We start from the raw sequence: 23,229 nt of genomic DNA on the forward strand, positions 1-23,229 counted from the left end.
CATTGCTGACTCTCCAGCAGGTTACTAGAGGCACTTAACAGCTTGAAAGGAGATTGCCCATAACGTATACTGCATTGAAACAGATGAGGGAGAAAACTGTTTAAAAGGGATATGTGATTAGGTATTTTTGTCATGACAGGAGTCCAGAGCGAAGACTGCATAGTGGAATGGACCTGGGGGGAGGGATTGTAAAACAATGAAAGAATCTTTCTTTTACTTTTCCAAAAGGATAGTGTGCTAGGGGAGAGGGTTGGGAAGGGAGAAAAGTACAACAATGAATGAATGGAAATCCAAAGTCTCTGTAAATTTTCATTGAAGTTAATAATAAATTAAAAAATAACACAGGAGGTTTTCCCAGTGCAACACATCTTTTGATTTCTTGTCTGAAGCTGCCATGGGTATTGATTGACATTGATTGACTTGAGCATTAAAGTGAACCTCAGGGTTTCAGAGAACCAAAGTAATGTTGAGTTGTATTCTTTGATTGTTTTTGTTGCTAGGTGCCATTGAGCCAAGTACGACTCATAGCAACTCTGTGAACAGCACATCTAAGCCCTGCCCTATCCTGTGCCGTCCTCCCAATCTCTGACACTCTTGAGCTCATTGCTGCAGTCATTGTTAGAAATTATTACTAAAATTACACATTTAAAAAAATGGCTAATATGTGTGAGAATATATCAAGAAATTAGAGAGAACAAGTTAGTTTGCTTACTTTATCCAATTTGAGGCTATTAAAAAGTTGAATGATATAGTAGAAGAACTAAAAGTATTGATTTGAAAACAACCATAAAATATAGAGCAGCAAAACCAGATTTTGACCTGTGAAAAGACTAATCTCTTGACTGGTCAAAATGAAAAAAAAAAATAAAAATTACTAATCATGAAAAAACAATACCAAGGCAGCCTCCAGTGTCATATCTGCTAATCTGATCTAAGTGTGCTCTATTACACACAGGGATTTGGATTTCAGAAGCGGATGGCTCGTCCTTCTCCCTACTCTTAATTTGTACGCTCAGATTTAGAGTAATATTTGATGAACAGATATGTCTTAGAGAGGGTGCAGCCAGTGTGCTCTTTGGAGACAAGAATGATGCTTCTCAGGTAACTTGCTCAGCATACAGATAGAATAGGTATGGAGAGAGAAATACTTCTCACATTTCACTTTTCAATCACTAGTGTCTCTTTGCAGCTTTTCATTCCTTCTCCTTTGCCTCACTTACTTTGGGCATGTTGTGAGGAAGTGCTGTTCCTCAGAGAATGGCAGGATTTTGGGAAGAGTGGAGGGTCCGTGAAGGAGAGAAAGATCCTCAACTGGTGTATTGACATGGTGACTGCTTCAGTGAGTCTCGTGTTTCAGCAAGTGGGAGGATGGTTCACGATAGAACAGGGTTCAGATCTTTTGTTCTTAGGGTCGCAGTGAGTTGTACTTGACGACATCTGACAACAACAACAACAAGGCATTGGCACAATGAAATGGGTTGGTGTGGGACATTTTGAATCAGACATAGATGAGGAAAAATGGGGCCTCATTCATCGTTAAAAAGACCATCTTTGGAGGCAGCGGCGCCAGTGGCAGTGCTCACACTCGGTCCTTGCTTGGGGTTCGGTCGTGGAGCTGCGAGAGCAACTCGACCAGCTGTCCACAGCCAGGTGGACGATGCCAGTGACCAGGGTCCCAAGGCGACATTGGGCACACCTGGGTGGCAGAGGCACTCAAAGCCAGTCTCCGTGATGGGAGGCAAGCTGAGCAGGAAGAAGGGGTACAGTGTGAACGGACGAGAAGGACAAGGACAAGAAGGCTGAGGGGACAGGGGCCGACGAGGATACAACCCAGAAGGAGAATAAGACCCAGGCAGCTGTGGACACCACTGAGGTGAAGGAGAGCAAAGAGGCGAAACCAGAGAATGGCGCGCAGGACACTGCGAACAAGACCGAAGAGAAGAAGGAAGGTGACAAGGATGTCTAAGGAGCCAAAGAAGACGCCCTGAAGGCTGAGCCCGAGAAGCCGAGGAGGCAGCTGGAGGCCAAAAGGGAGCCTGCCAAGGGGATGCTCCCAAAGTGCCCGAGGCCACCAATGCCAAGGCCAATGCCACAGTGCCCTCTAAAGTGGATGACAGGAGCAAGGAGTAAGGGGAACCCCAAAAGACTGAGGCTCCTGCAGCCCCCACCACCCAGGAAACGAAAAGTGACCAGGCCCCAGCTTTAGACTCAAAACCCAGTAATACTGAGGCTGCCTGATCCTCCAAGGAGAACCCTGTGGCCACGGAGGCCCTAGTTCTACATCAAGGCCCAGGGACATCGAGGCTATGAATTCAGAGCAAACCGTGACAGCGAAAGAGTAAAAAGGACACAGCCTATGGAAAATACTACCACTTACGAAGACAGCCCAGTCTCTCTCTCTCCTTTCCCCATCTCGCTAACGGTATGTATTGCCTAAGGAAGAAAAGACCATTTCTAGGTCCATCTTGAAATAACATTGTGAGCAACAGGATGATATCTACACACATCCAAGGAAGATCTGTTAATACAACATTGAACAGAGCCAAAGTAGGAGGAAATAGATGACTTCTACCAACTTTTGCAGTTGGAAATTGATCAAATTTGTAACCAAGATGCATTAATAATGATAATAATAATGGGTAATTGAAATGTAAAAGTTGAACACAGGGAAGAAGGATTGGTAGTTGGCAAACATGGACATGGTGACAGAAATGAGGCTGGAGATGGAATGATAGAATTCTGTATAATTGATGATTTAGTCATTGCAAATACCTTTCTAAGAAACAGAAATGGTGACTATATGCATGGATTTTACCTTATAGTCACACAGGAATCAAATTGATTACATCTGTGGAAAAAATTGCAGGAGAAGCTCAATATCAGCTGTGAAAACTAGACCAGGTGCTGATTGTGGAACAGACCATCAACTACTCATAAGCAGATTCAAACTAAAGCTAAAGAAAATCCAATCAAATCCACAAGAACCAAAGTTTGACTTTGAGTTTCTCTTACCTGAATTAAAAAACTATCTCAGGAATGGATTTAAGGACTTAAACACTAATGAGCAAAGGCCAGAATAGCTGTGGGAGGAAATCCTTGAAGGGTGTGAAAGGTAATTATAAAGGCAGAGAAGGAAGAAAAAGACCAAGATGGATGTGTAAAGAGACTCTGAATATTGCACCAAAACACTGAGAAGTCAAAGCAAAGGGAAAAAAAGACGTTAAGAAGCTGAATAGAAGATTTCAAAGGGATGACAAAGCAAAGTGCTTTGAAATGTGTAAAGAGCCGGAGTCAGGAAGTCAAAAGGGACAAACTTGTTTGGCATTTCTTAAGCTGAAGGAACTGAAGAACATATTCAGGCCTTAAGTTACAATACTTAGGAATACTGAGGACAGAATGTTGAATGACCCAGGAAACGTCAAAAGAAGATGGAAGGAGTATACATAGTGTACCAAAAAGAATTAGTTGACAGAAGAATTTCAACAACATATGATACAAAGACAATAGTGATGAAGAAGTTCAAGCTGCTCTGAAAGAATTGGCAATCGATCAATCAATCAATAAAATCAAATCCCAGGAGTTGATGCCATATTAATTGACATACTTCAACAAATGGATGCAACCCTGAAGACACTCACGAGGTGTGTCAAGGAAAACCCCCTGGCCAACTGACTGGAAGAGTTCTGTATTCCCATTCCAAAAAAACATGATCTGACAGAGTGTGGAAATTATCTAATAGTGTCACTAATATCACACGTTAGCAAAATCCTGCTGATGATTATCTAAAACTGGCTAGAATGGTACATTAACAGAGAACTGCCAAATGTACAAGCTGGGTCCACAAGAGGCAGTGGCACTAGGGACATTATAGCCAATGTTAGATGTATCTTAGCTGAAAGCAGAATGTACCAGAGGAATGTCTATGTTTTATTGACTTAGCAAAAGCATTTGACAGTGTGGATCATAACCAGTTGTGGCTAATCTTGAGAAGAATGGGAATCCCAAAATAGTTAATTGTGCTCATGTGAAACCTACACTTGGACCAGAAGGGAGTAGTGAAACATTGCATGGTTCAAAATCAGGAAAGATGTATGACAGGAATACATATATTTCCAGTCTATATGTGAAACAGATAATTGGGGTGGCCACACTTTATGAGGAGGAATGTAGTGTCAGGATTGGAGGAATATTTATCAAGAACCTACATTATGCGTATGATACAACTTTGCTTGCTAAAACTGAGGAGGACCTGAGGCATTTACTATAGAATGTCAACTGCAGTGTTTAACACTGATTGAAGCTCAGCATCAAGAAAATATTCTCATCAGTTGGCCAATTGGCAGCATCATGATAGAGAAGAGATTGAAATTTTTAACAATTTCATCTTGCTTGTTTCTATAATCAACACTCTTGACACCAACAGTCAGGAAATCAAAAGACGAATTGCATTGGGAAGATATGCCGTCATGGACCTCTTCCAGAGTACTGAAAAGCAGTGATATCAATCTACAGACTTAAGGTGCTCTTGATCCAGACCATGGTCTTTACAGTTACTTGCTATTCATTAGAGAGCTGGACAGTTACTAAGAATGATAGAAGAAGAATCAATACCTTTGAGTTGTGGTGCTGGAGAAGAGTATTGAACATACCATGGACTTTCAAGAGAACAAACAGGTCTGTCCTGGAGAGGGTGGAATCAAACTGCTCCTTGAGGCAAGGATTTTGATGCTTTATCTCACATACATTAGGCACGTTGTCAGATGGGGACCAGTCCTTGGAAAGGAACATCACATGCTTGGAAGGGTGGATGGAACAGCACAGGAGAGGAAGATCCGGATGATATGGAACAACACAGTAACGGATAATGGGGTTAACTGTGTTGGAGACAGTTTGGCTCAAGTTAGGGCAAGCTTTGGAGCCCTAGTATATAGGATCTCTGAATGGCAGGTGACTCAGTGGCACATAACAACAGTAGCAGATGTTGTTTTCTGAGAAGTCAATATCAGCCCATTGCTGATCTGCAGTTTTCAGAGGCAGTTAATCATAAGGGATGAGATTACCCATCTTTTTCCAACAGAGCAGCTGGTGGATTTGAACTCTGTGCCTTCAAGATTGCAGTGCAGCTTGCAACCATAGCTTGGCCACCAGAGTTCATAAATTTCCAAAAGTGGATGAAGGTAGAGGGAAGGAGATGGAAAATGTGAAGAGTGGAAATTGCTAGGGTAGTAGAGTTTAGTGGGTGGAATGGGTTGGGCAGTTTGAAGAAAGAGGGGACTCTAAAAGATAGGGTAATAATAGGCATACATAATTATAAAACAGTATTTATGAATGATTATATGAAACATTGTATATGAAAAACTATAAAACATGATGTACATGAATTAACCATAATGTAAACAAATTATTGTATGTAAACCAATTAAGAAAAAAAGTGATGATGTTTAACTTGAGCCTTGGAGTGTGAGCACTGATCATATACCAAGCATGTGGAAGAGAAACATTTTTGAAAATGTAAATATTTGAGGACTTACTGAGGTATTAATTTTTGGAATTCAGTATGAGACTAGGAAGAGTTAGGAAGTAAGAGAAGAAAAGAAGGTAAAGACTCATAATCAGGAACTTTGTATCTTGTTGAAAAAATTTATTTAAGAATACCATCTTTTAAGAAGTAGCACATTACATTTTTGTTCTAAAATTGTTAATCCAGTAGCAAGACTAGAGGCAGGGAGATCTGTAGATATTCAAGTAAAAGATGATAGAAGCTTTAACTAGAATAGAAGCATGAGAATTAAGAATGACAGTCTAAAGTAAAAACATTGTTTTTGGCATAGTTGTTGAATATTTGTTTCTCACCAGTTTTCAGCATTTATAATTTATGACTACTTTTGGTCTTGATAAATTGTAATGGAAGATGTTTTCATACGAAGTGAATCCAAACTTAATATTCAGACATTAAGTGAAGATGTGTAAGACTAATTTTAAACTGTATATACTGTCTTAATAATTATTTAATGATAATGCTTTGTTGGATTTTGATTTTTTTTAAAGTCCCATGTAATTTTGTTCTTCATTAGATCTGTTGATGTGATAGACTATTGAAATTACTAATAGTTGTAACATTAGCATATATAGTTTACATTTTTAAACAAATTCGATCTATTTTAATAATTCAACAGAGATAAAAATACTTTGTCAAATTGCTGGTAAAACTCTTAGTACTGAAACGGAGTTTCTATACTTAGTCCCAAAATTTGTTTTAGCCTTCATTCAGGACTTTGAGTCGCCCTGACTTAACACTGGTGGATTCTAGAATTACTAGAGTTCTAAATGGTACTGGAATGAGCATGATCTTCAGATCCCTTTACTTATTTATTTCTTAATTTTTTTTAATGGGACTGTATACAACACTTTAATTTCTGTGTGTGAAAATTTCATGACCTTCATTACATTCTTACCCTCCTAATTATTTATTCTTAGTTTCCATATACTCACTGCTTCCTAGGAGTCTTAATCTTTTGGGTTACTGTTGTCAGTTTGATCTCATAGAGCTAGTTCTCAAAAGAGTATAATGGTCAGAGCAGACCTTTTCAAACTAGTTAAATTAGACTTTTGTTCATTTTTAAGAAGATGGCAAGGGAATATTTTTGGCAAAAGATTTAAAGACATCTCTGGGCAGTAGTTTCAGGTTTTCATCTATCCTCCATGGCTCCAGAAAGTCTGGAATCCCTGAGAATTGGAAAAGCTACATTTAACCCCTTTTGTTTAGGATTCTTCAAGTTCTCTTTGGTTGTTTTTACTCATCTTCTCAGTTTCCCTATTTTCCATTCTTCTACAAGCTCTTTACTCCCATTAAGCATAACTTAAAAAAGAAAACCCAAAAACAACACTCCCCAACCCCAGACTGAATATTTTTAGCAGTTTTAGATTTCCCAGGAAGTAGAAAGTTAGGTTCTACTCTTCTCTCTCCACTTCATTTCTTATATTAACAGCTTGTATTTTTTGGTGATTCATTTGTTAACTTGATGAACTAATATTAATACTGTTTACATTACTGTTCACTTCTTATTTTACTCAGTTATAGGGAGTTTGAAAAATATTTAGACTTCACTTTTAGTGTGGCGTAAAAAGAAAAGAACACGATGTATTTGTCAAAATCCATCCAACTGAATAACACAAAAAAGGGGGCTTTAGTGCTGGCAGTCTGTATGGAGTTAGCCCTAGTAACCAAAAGGCCATGACTCTCTAGCCATTTGCATTTACTGGTGCCTCCTAGGAGAAAGACAGTCTCTACCTGTCTGATTTCAGGCTTGGAAACCTGCTAAACGGTCCCCTAGGAGTCAGTTATAGTTGGACAGCAGAGAGTGAGTAATCTTAGAGACAGCAATCTGTGCTGTAACGGGTGTGCGTGAATTTTGTGCATCATGATGCTGGATTGATTTTGATAGAGAAATGCAGAATTTATTATTTTTTTTTTTAGTTTTGGTAGGGAAAAACTGGCAATTTGGAGATATTTATACAGTTCCAAAAATGGAATCTTATTTTAACCTAACCTGGGACAATGCTGAGATAGTACTTTCACATTGATGTTCCACTGGTGAGAAAGATCAAATCAAAGCAAAGGCTAAAACATACACAGATGAAGTGAGTAGTAATTAACCTCATTATAAAATATTTCTTTTTGGAGTAAGGGCTGTGCCCAGTGCTGTCAAAAGATGAGAGTATAATACAGAGAGCAAGAAAGAAAAAGGAAGACATCTGATTCTTGAGTTCTTGAAGAGATTTGCATATGTGTACACAATTGCTTAGTGTATGCTAAGGTGAATGAAATCATTAATTGAAAAGATGAAAGGTTAACTCAGCTGTTTAACTGGAAGTGAGAAAATAGACTAACACAGACTCCCAATTCAGTAGCTTACTGACTACTAATAGGATCCTGTTGTTGGGCTAATCAGCACCTGATTTACAGAGGAAACAGAAGAAGCTTGGTTTAAATTCCTAGACTCTAAATTTGGGACTTGTTGAAGAGAGTTCAAGGTTTGTAACATCCAAGATAGGGTGATAGAGAATAAGAACGATCAGTGACTTACTTGTTAAGCAGGCTCAGATGTTGGCAACTGCCTTGTGCTCCAACACCCCCCAGTGAGTAGGACCAGCATTGTCCTAAGACTTGATAGACCTGGTCAGCTCCCCCTGAAACAATTATTGCAGAAGGCTCAATAACTTGAAAGGGGAGTGTCTGGACTGTCCTAAAGCAGGATATACCATGGATCCACTCCATCAGCCAAGTACAGCAGAAAATCCTCCTTTAGTAGCAGAGGCAGACTACTCCGAGGAACTGCTGATGGATCCCTGGTGGAGTCTGTCTGCTTTCAGAGGGAAAGCTAACATGCCAGTATATCCCCTGGTTGCTGTTGCCATGAAAGGTAAGACTGACAAGTTTTTGTTTAACATGGCATTGACCTTCTTTGTTCTCCTCTACGTTTTAGATTCTCTTTCAGGTGTAAAATGGTAATTGCAGGGAAACGTAAAATTTGCATCTAGGATGGACTGTAAAAAACATATGAAAAGTTTGTGCAGGTCTCTGTGACCAAGTAAAAGGATGATAGAACCAGTAATAAATTCTTATAAAGGATAATGAGAATAATTTTGTCCTAAAATAGAGTATTTGATTGTTTTAGAATAAGAAAGAGAGCAAAGATCAAACTTGAAAGTATATGTAGATGCATGGAGTCGGCCATAGCCTGCCGGCCAGTGTCTCCGTGCCATCTCCACTACTGCCGCTGCCATTATGTCCCCATTACAAAGCTGCCGACTCAAAGCACTAAAAGTTCCCGAGGTACTTGGAGAAGTCAGGGGTGCCGGACACGCTGACAGAGGTGTTGGTAGCCTTCTGTGAAGAAACAGAGAAACCTAATAATGCTTTGGATAGCTTTTTTTTTTTTCATGTCAGATGGGTAGTGTGCCTCCGTCGTAAGAAGGTTAGAAGGTGGCACATGTCATACAGACGTATGAACTCCCGATCATCATGCGTATGAACCGGAAAAGGATCTGGATAGCTTTTAAAAGCATCATTAAGGAAGCTGCAACCCCAGAAAATCCAGAAATAGAACTCCTTCACCTAGAATTGGCAGAAATGAAAGAAAAATATGATGTGGTGGTAGAAGGAAATAAAAATTGAAAACAAAGTTTGCTCAGTAAGAACCACCTCAGGAGGAGAAGCGTGCCGAGTAGGATTCTTCTCAAGTTGAAAAGGCACAGAAAAATGGTTTTGTATGACTTGAATAGTTTGTATAGTATATAATCTTTTCTGAACAGATGTTATGAAATTTTTAATATATTAAATGCACTCATCACACTTTAATTGTTACAAATTTATACTTAGAATCACCAGTAAAAACTCCATATAACTTCTTTTGGGAGAAAACCAGAGTCAGTCTTGAAAACCAAAAATAAAAACAAACAACCCACCAAACACCACCTCAGTATACAGTCATCTAAATAATTTCATGACCTTAAAAACCATTCTGTTTGCCACTCTGAATAGGAATGATAATAATGGTTGTATTTTAACCAGGGATATTTAGCATGGAGGTAGTCCTTGGTATAGTTCAGGCTATAAGCACAGGTACAGTTATTCTTTAAAATGAAAGTGGCACTCTTGTTGATATTCCCTGTAGGCAGCTGGGGAGATCTGTGTGATAGATGCTTTTGCATTGATTTCTACAAATCCTTTGCCCTTGTTGATATAATGAAGAATGGATAACTTCTTTGCCATTGACACTACTTTCCCTTAGATAACTGTGTGTGCCGATCTGAATCCTGACACCACATTTCCCTTCTATGCAATCATGCTACCTGATAGTGTTGCCTTGCTTACTGTATGTTTCAGTGGGTTCTAGTTGTACATTGGCCTTGCTGAATTATTTTTTAATTTACTATTAACAACAGTTATCCTGATTATAATTGGTATAAATTAAAACAAGATCACACTGTTCCTTACCCATATGAAATTTATATAAGTGAGCACAGAAGAGAGGCAAATAGAAAATTTTGGGTGTATGTCTTATCTAAGCTAGAATCAGAATAAGAATGAACCGTATATACATCATGGGAGATCATACTTTGTGGATAGTAATATATAGTGCATTTTACTAAAAATATTTTTCTAGCCTTGAATTAATTTTATCTTCACTCTCCCTGTGAAGTAGTTAGGACAAGTGTGAGGGGATGCTGAGATTTTAGGCCAAAGACTGATTTTTTTAAAAAGTTTTATTATTTGTGTGTGTACCGTCAAATCAGATTTGACTGGCACAGGAGGAGATTGTTCCTCCTTCTCCAGCAAAGCATCTTGTGGATTTGAACTGCTCACCGCTGGGATTGCAGTGCAGCTTCTTGCCACTAGACCACCAGAGTTTGCCCAAAGACTGATTTTAATATAAGTCATGTATAGACTAGAATCTCGGGTGTGTCAGTTAACTCTGAAAGTCATGGTCCTTATCTATTGAATGATTTGTGCTGCCTACCTCACAGGGTTGTTGAGAGAATCAAATGAAAATGGATGAGAAAGATGTGTTAAATGTTAAAGCATTATGTACTTGTTTGTCTTCTTTCCTGTCTTTAAAAGAAAATATCTATGGAAGATCTTTGGCCAAATGATATTTTACTAAAAATTTTCTTCATTGATTTACATTATTAAGCAGTTGTCCTATTACATTTATTCTATCCATTTTGTTAGAAAACTTTTCAATGTAGAAAACAAAATGAACTCAATGAAAACTAGTTTAACTAGCAAAACCCTCAATTGTCTATTGGAAACAATGGCCAAGCCAATTATAAGAGCATTTTTCAATCAGTCATGCTGGCAGGAATGTAGCCGATGATCTGTGTCTCTTCTGCTCAAGTTTGAGTTTGGACGGAAGCAGATAGATCAGCATGATTTGAATTGACTTGTCTCTCACCAGTTTGAGTGCATTCTACGTTGACACCAGTGGGATTAAGCTCTGAGTTGTTACAAAGAGGAATGACATAGGTTCGAAGACATGTGTATAGCTGATTATACAATGGGAGAGGATATACTAAGAGCTGTTAAAATGGAATTTTTGGGACAAAAAAGAAGAAAGTATATATAGAAAAGTTGAAAAAAGTGAGAAGAATGACATTTACCTCAGTAATTCGAGGAAATACATGTAAAAAGAAAAGTGAAGTGGTTTACATTTTTTTTTAATTTTTACAAAACTTTAATGAGAGACTGGTATTTTGTGTATTTATTGAAGGGAAAATAAAGACAAGTAAACCAAGTGCATTGTTTTCTATAGGTGTGGTTTTCTTTAATTGCTCTCAAACTCCATAAAAAGTAATAAAATAAACCAGAGCTCCAAGAACAAGCCCTAAACCACAGAAGAAAGGCATTTGCAACCAAGAAAAACAGCTTTCTGACAGCCACTTAAAACATATGCTATAGTGACAACTAGGTGTGGCACCCAGAATATTACTCATTTGTAAAACCTCACAAAAAGGAGATATTTAAAGAGAAAGAGTTTTTTTGTTTGTATGTTTTAAATTTTTTTCATTATTATTAATTTTAATGAAAATTTACAGAGACTTTGGATTTCCATTCATTCATTGTTGTACTTTTCCTCCTGCCCCTCCCAGTACACTCTTCTCTTAGAAAAGTAAAAGAAAAAGTCTTTCATTGTTTTACAGTCCCTCCCCCAAGGTCCACTCCACTATGCAGCCTTCGTTTTGAACTCCTGTCATACAGTAAAACCTAATCACATATCCCTTTTAAACAGTTTTCTCCCTCATCTGCTTCAAGGTTTCAGTAAAAGTAATTTATCCCATTTTTCTCATTCTCCCCTGAACCTCGATGTCAGTCCTGTTTTACAAGTGGCACTATAATTCTGAACGTAAAAAACTTCATTCATTGCTTTTGAGCTGAAACCAACTCACAGGTGACCCTTCCATGGGTCTTTGGAGGCTGTCTGTCTGATAGGAGAGTGCCCTTATTTCTTCCTGATGATGTTACTGATGGCTTTGAACCCGCCAGGGAGGCACCCACTTTGGGAAAACATCACAATTCCCTATGGTGTATGACACCAGTGCTCCCTAAATAATACTTAATCTTCAAACAACAGTGAGCGAAGACCAGATGAGTTGTGGGAGGATATCAAGAGTATCATACAGGAAGAGTGCAAAAGGTCATTACAAAGACAGAGAAGGAAGAAAAGACCAAAATGAATGTCAGAAGAGACTCTGAATATTGCACTAGAGCACTGAGAAGCCAAAGCAGAGGAAAGAATTCAAGACATTAAAGAGCTGAACAGAAGATTTCAAAAGGCAGCGTGGGAAGACGAAAATAATACAATGAAATATTCAAGGAAATGGAGTCAGAAAATCAAATGGGCTGAACTTGCTCAGCATTTCTTAAGCTCGAGGAACTGAAGAACAAATTCAAACCTTGAGTTGCTATATACTTAAAGATGCTTTGGGCAGAATATTAAATGATTTTTATAATAGGAGCCAGGCTAAAGGATAAGCTTCAACTTGTTATGGGCTATCAAGTTAGAATCAATTCATAACTGACCCTCCAGTGGATTTTTTTGCAAGTTGTATTGGAGGAAACTGCCCATCTTCCATTCGACCCACAGCTGTGGGATTTGAAACACCTCTCTTTGGTCTGGCAGTGCAACTTCTTACCCATTAGACCACCAGACCTTCCTCATTAACTTAAACTTAACTCCTTAGATACCCTTGTCACCAGTGATAGTCTGATAGATCCAGAGCACTAGTCTCTAGAGGTCTATCCAGGGAAGATATAATATTCTTTTATAAAATATAGAATCAGAGTTTACCTGAATCAGAGAACTATAATGCTTTGTCTTCCAACCTAATAAATAGACCCTACTAAATAAATAAAGTAAAATACATACATAATAAAGAAGGCCACATGAGAGGATCTGTAAAACTCATGGGAAGGTTCTTATACCATTGTTCTAGCCACCCCTTCAGCTGTAGACAGGGAAATATTCCCAAGTCAAATGAGAAAGACTGTTAGAAGGAAGTGATCTTTACCTAGGGCTAATAAAAGATTTGAACCTTTAGGGGAGAACACCAACTCACCCAAACTCATTGTTTTTGAGTTGGAAAGTCATGTAATGCAGAATATTCCTTTGCTAGTTGATTTTGAATTTTGTTTTATTTGCTTAGTCCTGTTGCATTCACTTTACAGAAAAAAGGAAATCCTCTTCCTCTGTGAAGAGACCTGTTCTGCTTCTGCTGGTTATAGGCCTCACAGCTGCCTTAAGGAAACCTAGCAAAAAGCAACCTACCCCTGTCAACCCTAATATGACCCAAGTTTGCTGTTTGATAAAAAGGAAGCAAGATAGATAATATCTTGCTTCTGTGACTTTTGCTTACCCTGAGTGTGCCCATTATTTGAGTATTCTTTGCTTTCACCTATTTAACATCAACAGTGATATTCCCGTGCCATGGCCTCTGTTAAACCCATCTTGAACATCTAGCAGTTCTCTGTTAATAAATTGTTCTAGATGGTTTTGGGTGATATTCAGCAATATTTTCTTGCAAGTGATAGTATTGCTGTTGTTCAATAATTTCCTTTCTTGGGAATGAGAACAAATATAAATCTCTTCTAGGTAGTTGGCCAAGTATCTAGCCTCCACATTTTCTCTCATAGATTGGTGAGCATATCGAGAGCTGCATCTGTAAGTTGAAACAAGGTAATTGGTATCCCATCGATTATGGGGTACTCATTTTTTGCCACTACCTTCAGTGCAGCTTCAGCTTCCTTTATTACCGTTGCGCCTTTATGGTGTTAACCTAAAAGTTGGCTTTTTTCGCCATTACAGTTGGCCTTCTCTGGTCTCCAGATACCTTAACTGCAGACACATGATCTTGCAAATCAGTATGGTCTTGCAAATTATCAAGAGCTGTGGGACGAGGATACGAGAAAGAGTGCTTCCTACACGGGGCAGCATGACTTGAGGAGAACAAAACTTGAGAAGGCAACGCTTGAGGGAGACCAGAGCAAAGCCCTGGGGAGAGTGAGACCCTGGTTGTAGAAAGACTGTGACATTGTTCTGGAGAAACTGTGGCAAGGTATAAGCAGAGAGGAGCCCAGAAATAAAGGCCACAGTTAAAGGTTTTTGCTGTTCTTCCTGGGTGCTTGAAGGAGAAGCTCTTCAGGTGCTCCGAGGCAAACCTTACTGGAAAATGTTGAACTGAAACCAGAGCCTGGATTATTTGAGGAAGACTCAGGTATTCCTGATTTAGTCCATGGTCTTTTCAGTCACTTGCTATGCCTCTGAGAACTGTACAATGAATAAGGATAACAGAAGAAGAATTGATGTCTTTGAGTTGTGTTATTGAAGAAAAGCACTGAAGATCCAATGAACTTCCAAAACAACTAATATACTTTGGACATGTTACTGTTGTTATTGCTATCATTAGGTGCTGTGAAGTATGACTCATAGGCATCCTATCAAAACAGATAGTAACCTTGTCCTATTCTGTGATATCTTCATAATCTCTGACACACTGAAACCTATTACTGTAGTCACGCTGTCAGTCCTCTTTGTTGAGGATCTTTCTCTCCTTTGCCATCCCTTTACCTTTCCAAGCATGATGTCCCTCTCCAAGGAAAACCCTCTTCCTCTCCAAGGAATAACCTCTCCTAGTAACATGCCCAAACTATATGAGACAAAGTTTCATCATCTTTGCCTCCATTGAGCACTCTGGCTGCAGTTTCCCCAAAGTCGTATCTGTTTGTTCTTTTGACAGTCCATGGGATACTCAGCACTTTTTTCTAACACCACAGTTAAAGTGTTAATAATTCTGTCATTTTTATTCACTGTCCAACTCTCCAGTGTGTATCAAGCGACTGAAAAGACCATGGCCTGAATCAGGAACACTTCAGTCCTCAAATTGACATCTTTGCTCCTCAATAATTTGACAGTATCCCTGACTACAGACTTTACTAGTGCAGTACATTTCCAGATCTCCTGACTGCTGGTAATAAGTGGTAATATAGACTTGGACTCAAGTAAAGTACATCATTGACAGTTTAAATCTTATCTAACATGATGCTGCCTATTGGTCCAGTGGTGAGAATTTTTGTCTTCTTGATGTTGAGATGCAACCTATATTGAAGGCTGTAGTATTTAACCTGCTGCAAGTGTTTCAAGCCCGCACTTTGAGCAAGCTAGATTACATCACCACATATGGAAGATTATTGATAAGTTTTCCTCTATTCCTGATGCTTCAGTGTTCCTTATAGATTCCAGCTCTTGAATAATTTGCGCAGCATACAGTAGCTATTAAATTAAATAGGTATGGAGAAGGGATACAAACCTGATGCACACATTTCTAATTTTAAAACACACAGTGCTCCCTTGCTCTGTTCACACAGTAGCCTCAGTCTAGATATAGGTTTCTTATGAGTACAATTAAGTGTTCTGGGATTCCCATTCTTAATGTTAGCCATACTTTGTTATTTGACAAAGTCATATGCTTTAGTGTAGTCAATAAAGTACAAGTAGACATTCTTCTGATATTCTTTACTTTCAACCAGGATCCATCTGACATCAGCAGTTCTATCCCTGGTGTCATGACCATTTCTAAATCTAGCTTGAATGTATGGTAGTTCTTGTCTATGTACTGAACTAGCTAGTCGCAGTATTCTGTTTGGATATGATATTAATGATATTGCCCAATAATTTCCACATTCTCTTGGGTCACCTTTCTTGGTAATAAATATGGATCTTTTCCAGTCAGCCAAGTGACTGGCCTGCGAATTTCTTGTTAAAGACTGGTGAGTAAGTCCAGGGCTGCATCTGTCATCTGACATGTCAATTTCTATCCCATTGATTCCTGGGGCCTTATTTTTTGTTATTGCCAATATATAGTGCAGTTTGAACTTATTCCTTCATTACAGTTGGTTCTGCATCATATGGTACTTCCTGAAATATTTCATTATTTACCAATTCTTTTTGGCACAGTGACTTTGTATATTTCCTCCATCTTCTTTTGATGTTTCCTGGATCGTTCAAGATTTTGCCGATAGTATTCCTAAGTATTGCAACTGGAGGCTTGAATTTGTTTTTCAGTTCTTACTCTTCCTTGGAGAGGGGACATGATGCTTGGAAAGGTGGAAGGTCAGGGAACAAGAAGAAGACCCTCAGCAAGATGGATTGATACAGTGACTGCAGTAGTGGGCTCAAGTGTGTGAGATGATGAGAATGGCATTGGATAGGACAGGGTTCAGATCTGTTGTTCTTTGGGTCACTATGAATCATATACAGCTCCAGCACCTAACAACCTGTGATGTTGTTATGGTCAGTAATCACCTTAAATCTCTGGCATTTACTCACATTCTTAAAGTTACTTAAAAAAATTTAATTGCGATTTTAATGACCATTTATAGAGAACCTGGATTTCAATTCATTCATTGTTGCACGTTTTCCTCCCTACCCACCCACCCCCACTTTGCTTTTCTGTTTGAAAAAAAAAATTCTTTCATTATTGCATAATTTCTTCCTCCCACCCCAATCCCCTTTGCTCTGTTGTTCTCGTGCAAATAATACCTAATCATATATTCCTTTTAAACAGTTCTTTCCCACATCTGTTTCAATGCAGTGTATAATATTTATCTCCTCTTAGTTTCCCCTAACCCCCATGTCAGTCCTGTTTTATAACAGTGGCATTTTGCAGTATTTAGCCTTTTGTAACTGAGATATTTCACTCAGCATAATATCCTCCAGGGTCACCCATTTTGTATAATATTTTATGAGTTCCTTGTTTTTCAGTTCTGTATAGTATTCCATTGTGTGAATATACCACAGCTTTTCTACTCATTTATTTGTTGGTGGGTACTTGAGTTTGTTTCCATCTCTTTGCTATTGTGAACAATGCAGCAATAAACATAACTGTTTGGATGACAGTTCTGATTTTCTTAGGTTATATTCTCAGTAGTGGAATAGCTGGGTCAAATGGTATTTCTTCCCCCCCCCCCCCAAATGGTATTTCTGTTTACAACTTTTTGAGAAAGTGTCAATACTTCCTGCCTTAGTGGTTGCACCATTTTACACTCCCACCAACAGTGAATAAGGATTCCAGTTTCTCAACAACCTCGCCAGCATTTATTGTTTGCTGCTCTGTTGAATTTTGGAGTGAGATAATATCTCATAGTTGTTTTGATTTGCATCTGTCTTAGAGCTAGGGATTTTGAACATTTCTTCATGTACTTGTTCACCATCTGAATGCCTTCTTTGGTGAAGTGTCTGTTCATATCCTGTGCCCATTTTTTTTTAACTTGTTGTGTGCCCTCGAATCAGATCCTAATGGCACAGGATATTGCCCCTTCTTCTCCAGTGGAACATCTGATGGATTCAAACCACATGCCTTTGTGATTGCTGCTTCTGGCCTTTAGGCCACCAGAGCTCCCTCCTGTGCCCATTTTGCAATTGGGTTGTTTACCTTTATCTTGTTGTGATGTTTAAAGTTACGTTTTCTCTAATCAGTCCTGTTAGATATATACGGCATTTTCAATGGTAATACAAACTTAGGTTACCCTCTCAGTGTCAATCACCACCCTAGTATCAGGTTTCTAAAAGCCCACATGGTCAGTCTAATTCTAGTGCTTGCTTCCTTAAGATCTCTTAAGGACTCCTCCTGTCTTCCATCACCAATCTAGCCAGCTGGAGCAGCCTGTAACCACCCCTTCCTGTAAGTCATAGATCTGCAGTCAGCTCTCAAGTGATATACTGCCTCAGAACCCCCTGGAATGTCAGCTGTGGGTTAGTTCCAACTCTGTGGTACACACCAACAGCATCTATCTGCACATTCTCTCTTCTTCTACCAGATGTTCCCTTGGCAGATCGTTACTGGTACTTTTTATTCCAATGGTATTGCCCTTCTAACTAGAGAGCTGTGATTCCTCATTCTTTCCTTACTGTTCTCAAGATTGTCTCTGGAATAGCCAGAGTAGGTGTGTTTGGTCAAGCAATATCCAACTGCAGAACTTTCAAAATGGTTAGGAAAGTCCCTTGTTCCTTGAGGACGTTATTCATACTCTGTCTGAGCAGAACTCTTAGCTAAACTCACTTTGGAGTAGTTTTCCCAAACAGCTGCACTGTTGGACATCCTCATTTCTGTCTCAGGAGAGACTTGAGCCATGCTGCAGAAAGAACGCTACTTTTATGTGAACAAGTCTGGGAAAAACGTAAGATCAGATTAGCTATAGATACTGGAACACTGACCTCTTGACCTTAGCCCACAATTTGGAGGGGTTTCGCCTCCTTAGAGAATAGGAAATGGTTTCTTCCTTTGGTAGGACCTTTAACTTCCACTCTTCTTCTCCTACTGATTGGTTCCCGTCTATTCTAAGCAATCATTTCTTTTGTGTCAAAACAACCAGAGCAATATCAAGCTGCAATAATTGTTCTACAGGGGTTCTAGCCCAGGGAGGACACTCCATACTCTTAACCCTAGCATAAGCAGAGAAGTTTTGCTCTATTAGGTATGTCAGCACCTTTTCCCAGGAAACAATTATTAAAGAAGGGGCATCCACCCACTCTCATAAAGCATTGGAATATGAAATCCTTAAGCAGAGGATATAGTATAGAGTCCAAAAGCTAGCTCTCAAAGGGTAATTGAGATGCGGAAAAAAGTAGAAGTCTGCTTTTTCAGTACTAGCTGGTGCCTGATAACTGTGAGAGCTCTGGTTTCCTAATGATAAGGAGAGGCGCTGCCAACCCAGGGCACTCAGTTCAAATCAACCAGCTGCTCCGTGGGAGAAAGATGAGAAATCTCCCTATCCATCTGGAAGTGCAATTATACTGCCTCTGAAAACCCTCTGGATAGTCAGTTATGGGCTGGTTCAGGCCTGATGGTACATAACAACATTAAGTGCCTACACCCACATACCTTCTCTACATTCTGTTTTATCAGTAATACCCCCCCCTTTTTTTTTTCAGAGAAGTGGCAGCAGCTAGTGTCAACCAATTTCCTGGAGCATGTGCAGAAAACATTACTTGGAACAGTCTGGGGAAAGATTTGAGCTATAGGGTGCTGCAATAGTACATGTTCCCTACATCATAGTAAGTGATGCCTCTTAACCCAGAAACCTCTGCAGCAGATTCCATTTGGAAGCTTCCTGCCCATAACCCTGGCGATGCAAACTCATGTCTCAGAATTCCCTATCTTTCTTTACGAATAAACAGGACGTCCCTGCCCGCCTAAATCCCTTTATAACTCCAAAGTTTATTTTTTCCCCTTCAGGGAGCATGTGTTTATCCATGTGTTCCTCCATATTTTGCTTTTAGAAGCTTTTTAATTGATACTTTTCTCAGATGAAAACTTCTTGTCTCTCATTTAGTCATTCTTGGTAGTAGGAGAAAAGTCCCTTTGCAAGGCAGAAAGACTTCACTGGCAACAAACTCATTCTGCAAGGTTCATTTCAGTGTGATCTGGCCTTCAGTATATAGAATTCTTTTCATAGGTAAAATTAGGAGCCCTATGCTCTGTCTTCACCATACTTTTCCATTTTTTATTTTCATAAGTAATAAAATTATAATTGCTTTCATGTTAAAAATGTCCGAATAATTACAGGGCTAAGATTACTTTTTATTGATTTATACCCTGGGATTTAATCCACAATAAGTATTTCATTGGTTTGTTGAATAAGCAAGATAGGCTAAGAAGTAAGCAACAGAATAAGTTTGAAATTTATTTGTAAAAGCAAAATTGACTACCTTTTTTGGGGGCTGGAGTAGGGGAGAAATGGGATTATATTGTCTTTAGAAACCATGGCAAAATCTTGCTTAGAATTTTGCCATGTAAGCAATACCTTTTATAATCTTTAATTTTTATTAAAATCTGTTAATGAAACTTTTGTATTTTCTTTACCTTACTAATTCAGCCTTTTTTTTTTTTAAATTTTAGGGAACACTCCTTTACATCTTGCTGTGATGTTAGGAAATAAAGGTCAGTAAATATTTTCTTATTTATGTTTCATCTCATTTGTATGTACTAAGTTTAAAAATTTCCTGTACTAAATTTAAAAATTTCCAAGATGATTTTTTTCTCTTAAATTCACTTAATTATTTGCTAATTGAACTATGGATTCAGTAAATTGAAAAAAAATCACATTTTCTCATTTTCCATATTGTTGTTGCTGTTATGTGCAATTGAGTCGCTTGCGACTCATAGCTACCCTATATACAATATCCCTAAGCCCTGCTCTATCCTGTGCCAACCTCACTGTCTCTGACAAACTCCCATTACCCCAATCACTAAATTGATCCATCTCATTGAGGGTCTTCCTCTCTTGTGCTGTCCCTCTACTCTCCCAAACATAGCATACTTTTTTTTAAAACCTTTTAAACAGGAGATTCAATAACCTTCATTACTTTGAAACTATTTTTTTACCTAATTTGGTAATTTTCATTTAGGAAGTATTTTTAATATCAGAGAACTTTTCTTTTTGGATATTAAGGACTTTTAATTCTTCTAATACTTATAAGTGTGGGTAGTTGTCTGCTTGTGGCATGTTTAAACTGTATTTATTGGCCCTTTTGACAAGATTTGTGTATCTTTTAAATGTATGCGTGAAAGGTTACAGGTAATGCATTCATCCTTCAAAAATGAATAAAGATTGGATTTATAAAGATAATGATCACCAAAGACAATAATAACAAAGATTCTTATGTTAGAACTGATTTATTATAGTTATTGTACCAGAATCTCTTTTTAAGTTGGAGTCAATCTGTACTAGAACAGTTTTATAAGGTTTTTTAATATAGAATAACTTGTACATGTAAACTCTAAGCCTAGAGTTTATTTTTACTCATTACTTTCTTCAGGTTGTGCACTCATTCTTGCTGTCCTTTCCCAAATTATTCCACCAATGTCAACATAAACACAATGCTTCCTAAGGAAAAACTCCCCCTCTCCTCCTCTCCTCTTGATAATTACTTATAATATTTAGTTTCTATGTAGTTGTTTATTTTATATAAGAGATAGTAGTATTTGTTTTTTTTGCAACTGACTTATTTCACCTAGTATGTTTTCAAGATTCATCTACGTAGAGCGTGCATCAAGACATCATTTCTCTTTATGACTGAGCAGTAGTCATTTGTATGCATATGTCATATCTATTTCATCTATTCATCTGTTAGTGGAATGTTTTATTCTTTTTATCTTTTTGATCTTACTTCTTTTGGAGGTAATAAGCACTGGTATACAGGTTTCTGTTTGCCTTCCTGTGCTCATGTCTTCTGGCTGTATATGGTTGAGATTTGAAGGTTATAAGGAGATTCTATGCTTCACTTTTTGAAGAACTACCCAATTACTTTTATAAATGTACACACACAATGTTAATTAGTGAACGGAGTTCAGGTCTTTTGTGCAAAGCTTACTCTGAGTCATGTTCGACTCAATGATACTTAACCACTGCTAAATGAGACTAGTGCTGTTATATCTGCAGGAATATTCTTCCACTTTGCACATCACTCTTTGTCAATGTGCTGTATGAGGTAACCTGGGTTTACTGTGATGCTGAACTTTGTGCCATGGGGATATCAAATACCAGTATGGTTTCCTATTGTGAACGGTGTTTGGTGGAGCTCCAAGTTGTAAAACAGGTTTGGTAGCAGGAGTGGCATCTACTTCCTAAACCACATGCCTCTGGAAACTCTATGAACTTGGAGAAACGATAGCTATGGAAAGGCACTAGGTGTTTTGTCCATAGAGTCATTATGAGTCAACCTCGACTCAAAGGCAATCAACAATAACAACCCAACGACTGTCCCCAGTAGCTGTACCAGGTCTCCTTTTGATAGAAATCCAGTTGTGTATAGACCGAGGGTACATACAGTAGGAATTGGGCAGACATCACCAGAAAAGGGAGGCTGAATATGACCAGGGGGATATGTTCAGAGAGAATCAGTGTGAGAGGGAGTCTGACAACCAGGAAGGCTAGAGCTGAGGAAACAAGGTGGGAGGTGGGAGAGCAGACAGGCAGCTGTGGAAGTAATTGAAGTGAAAGAAAATGAAGGCCTGGCTTTGGCAATGTCAGGGGAGGTGGAATGGAAGAACAAGCCCTGGAGTTAAGAGGAGGCAATAATACTAGATTTGTTATTTAGATCTGAAATCTAGGTACTTCGAAGTGAAAAGGAATTTTTTTACAAATAATTTTATTGGCTTGTATGCTGGATATTAAACAGAAGAGTTTTATACAGTCAATGATTTATTCATTGCAAAATTCTTTTTATAGAAAGTCACAATCATTTATTTCATATGTGTACTTAGTTTTAGACAATCATTCGTATATGTTGTATTTTATTCATGTACATTGTGTTTTGTACAATCATTCACATATATTGTATTTTATATAGTTGCCATGGATTTACGCCTTTTATTATCACATCTTTTCAAGTCTCCATTGAACTTTTCCCATTCCTTTACTCCATCCACCAAACTCTATTATCCCAGTGATTCCTGCTTCCCTTTTTTCTACTCCTTTTCTCCCTTTCCCCTTCTCCTTTTGAACATTTATATATATCTTGCTTAGTTTTGCTATTTTCACAATATGTGGTCTTATGTAGTATTTGTCCTTATGGGACTTATGTGACTCAGCATAATGCTCTCTAGACTCTCCCAAGTTATATTTTATGAAAAATCATTGTTCATTGGTCTGCATAGTATTCCATTGTGTAGATGTAGCACAATTTCTCACTTTATTTGTTTGTTAATGGCCGTTTTGGCTGTTTCCATTTTCTTGCTATTGTAAATAACACTACTATGAACATAAGTGTATATCTCTCCATTCATGTCTCAGTTCTAATTTCCCTGGGATATATTCCTGGCAGTGGAATAGGTGGCTGATATGGGATTTCTGTGTTTAGCCTTTTGAGGAAGCACCAACCTGCCTTTCATAGCATTTGAACCATTTTATAATCCCATAAGCCTTGAATAAGAGTTTCAAATCATAATCAACATGAGGGCAGTGGATTTTATTTATTTTACTGGATGCATACAACCAGATTTTATCTATTGTAAGGATATTGTAGCTGATGTTAGATCGATCTTCGCTGAAAGCAGGGAATACCAGAGGAATGTCTGTGTTTCATTGACTATGCAAAGGCATTTGACTGTGTAGATCATAACAAACTGTGGCTGACTCTGAGAAGAATGGGAATCCCAGAACACTTGATC

At 38.4% G+C, this 23,229-nt stretch overlaps 1 protein-coding gene and 2 pseudogenes across 1 annotated transcript in view; all 3 read left to right on the forward strand.

The window, feature by feature from the left end:
- LOC102845097 (ankyrin repeat domain-containing protein 13C-like) overlaps positions 1-23,229 on the forward strand; it is a 99,811-nt gene that overhangs the window by 26,101 nt on the left and 50,481 nt on the right. The window contains exon 2 of the mRNA XM_006896780.1: positions 19,957-19,998. Coding sequence (XP_006896842.1) covers positions 19,957-19,998 — 42 coding nt within the window. The remainder of the gene's footprint in view (positions 1-19,956; positions 19,999-23,229) is intronic.
- On the forward strand, positions 1,732-2,206 carry LOC102845908 (annotated as a pseudogene).
- Positions 8,721-9,231, forward strand: LOC102846319 (annotated as a pseudogene).

Source organism: Elephantulus edwardii, unplaced genomic scaffold, assembly GCF_000299155.1.
Source record: "Elephantulus edwardii isolate Elephantulus edwardi_28Jun2011 unplaced genomic scaffold, EleEdw1.0 scaffold00190, whole genome shotgun sequence".
Classification (NCBI taxonomy): Eukaryota; Metazoa; Chordata; class Mammalia; order Macroscelidea; family Macroscelididae; genus Elephantulus; species Elephantulus edwardii.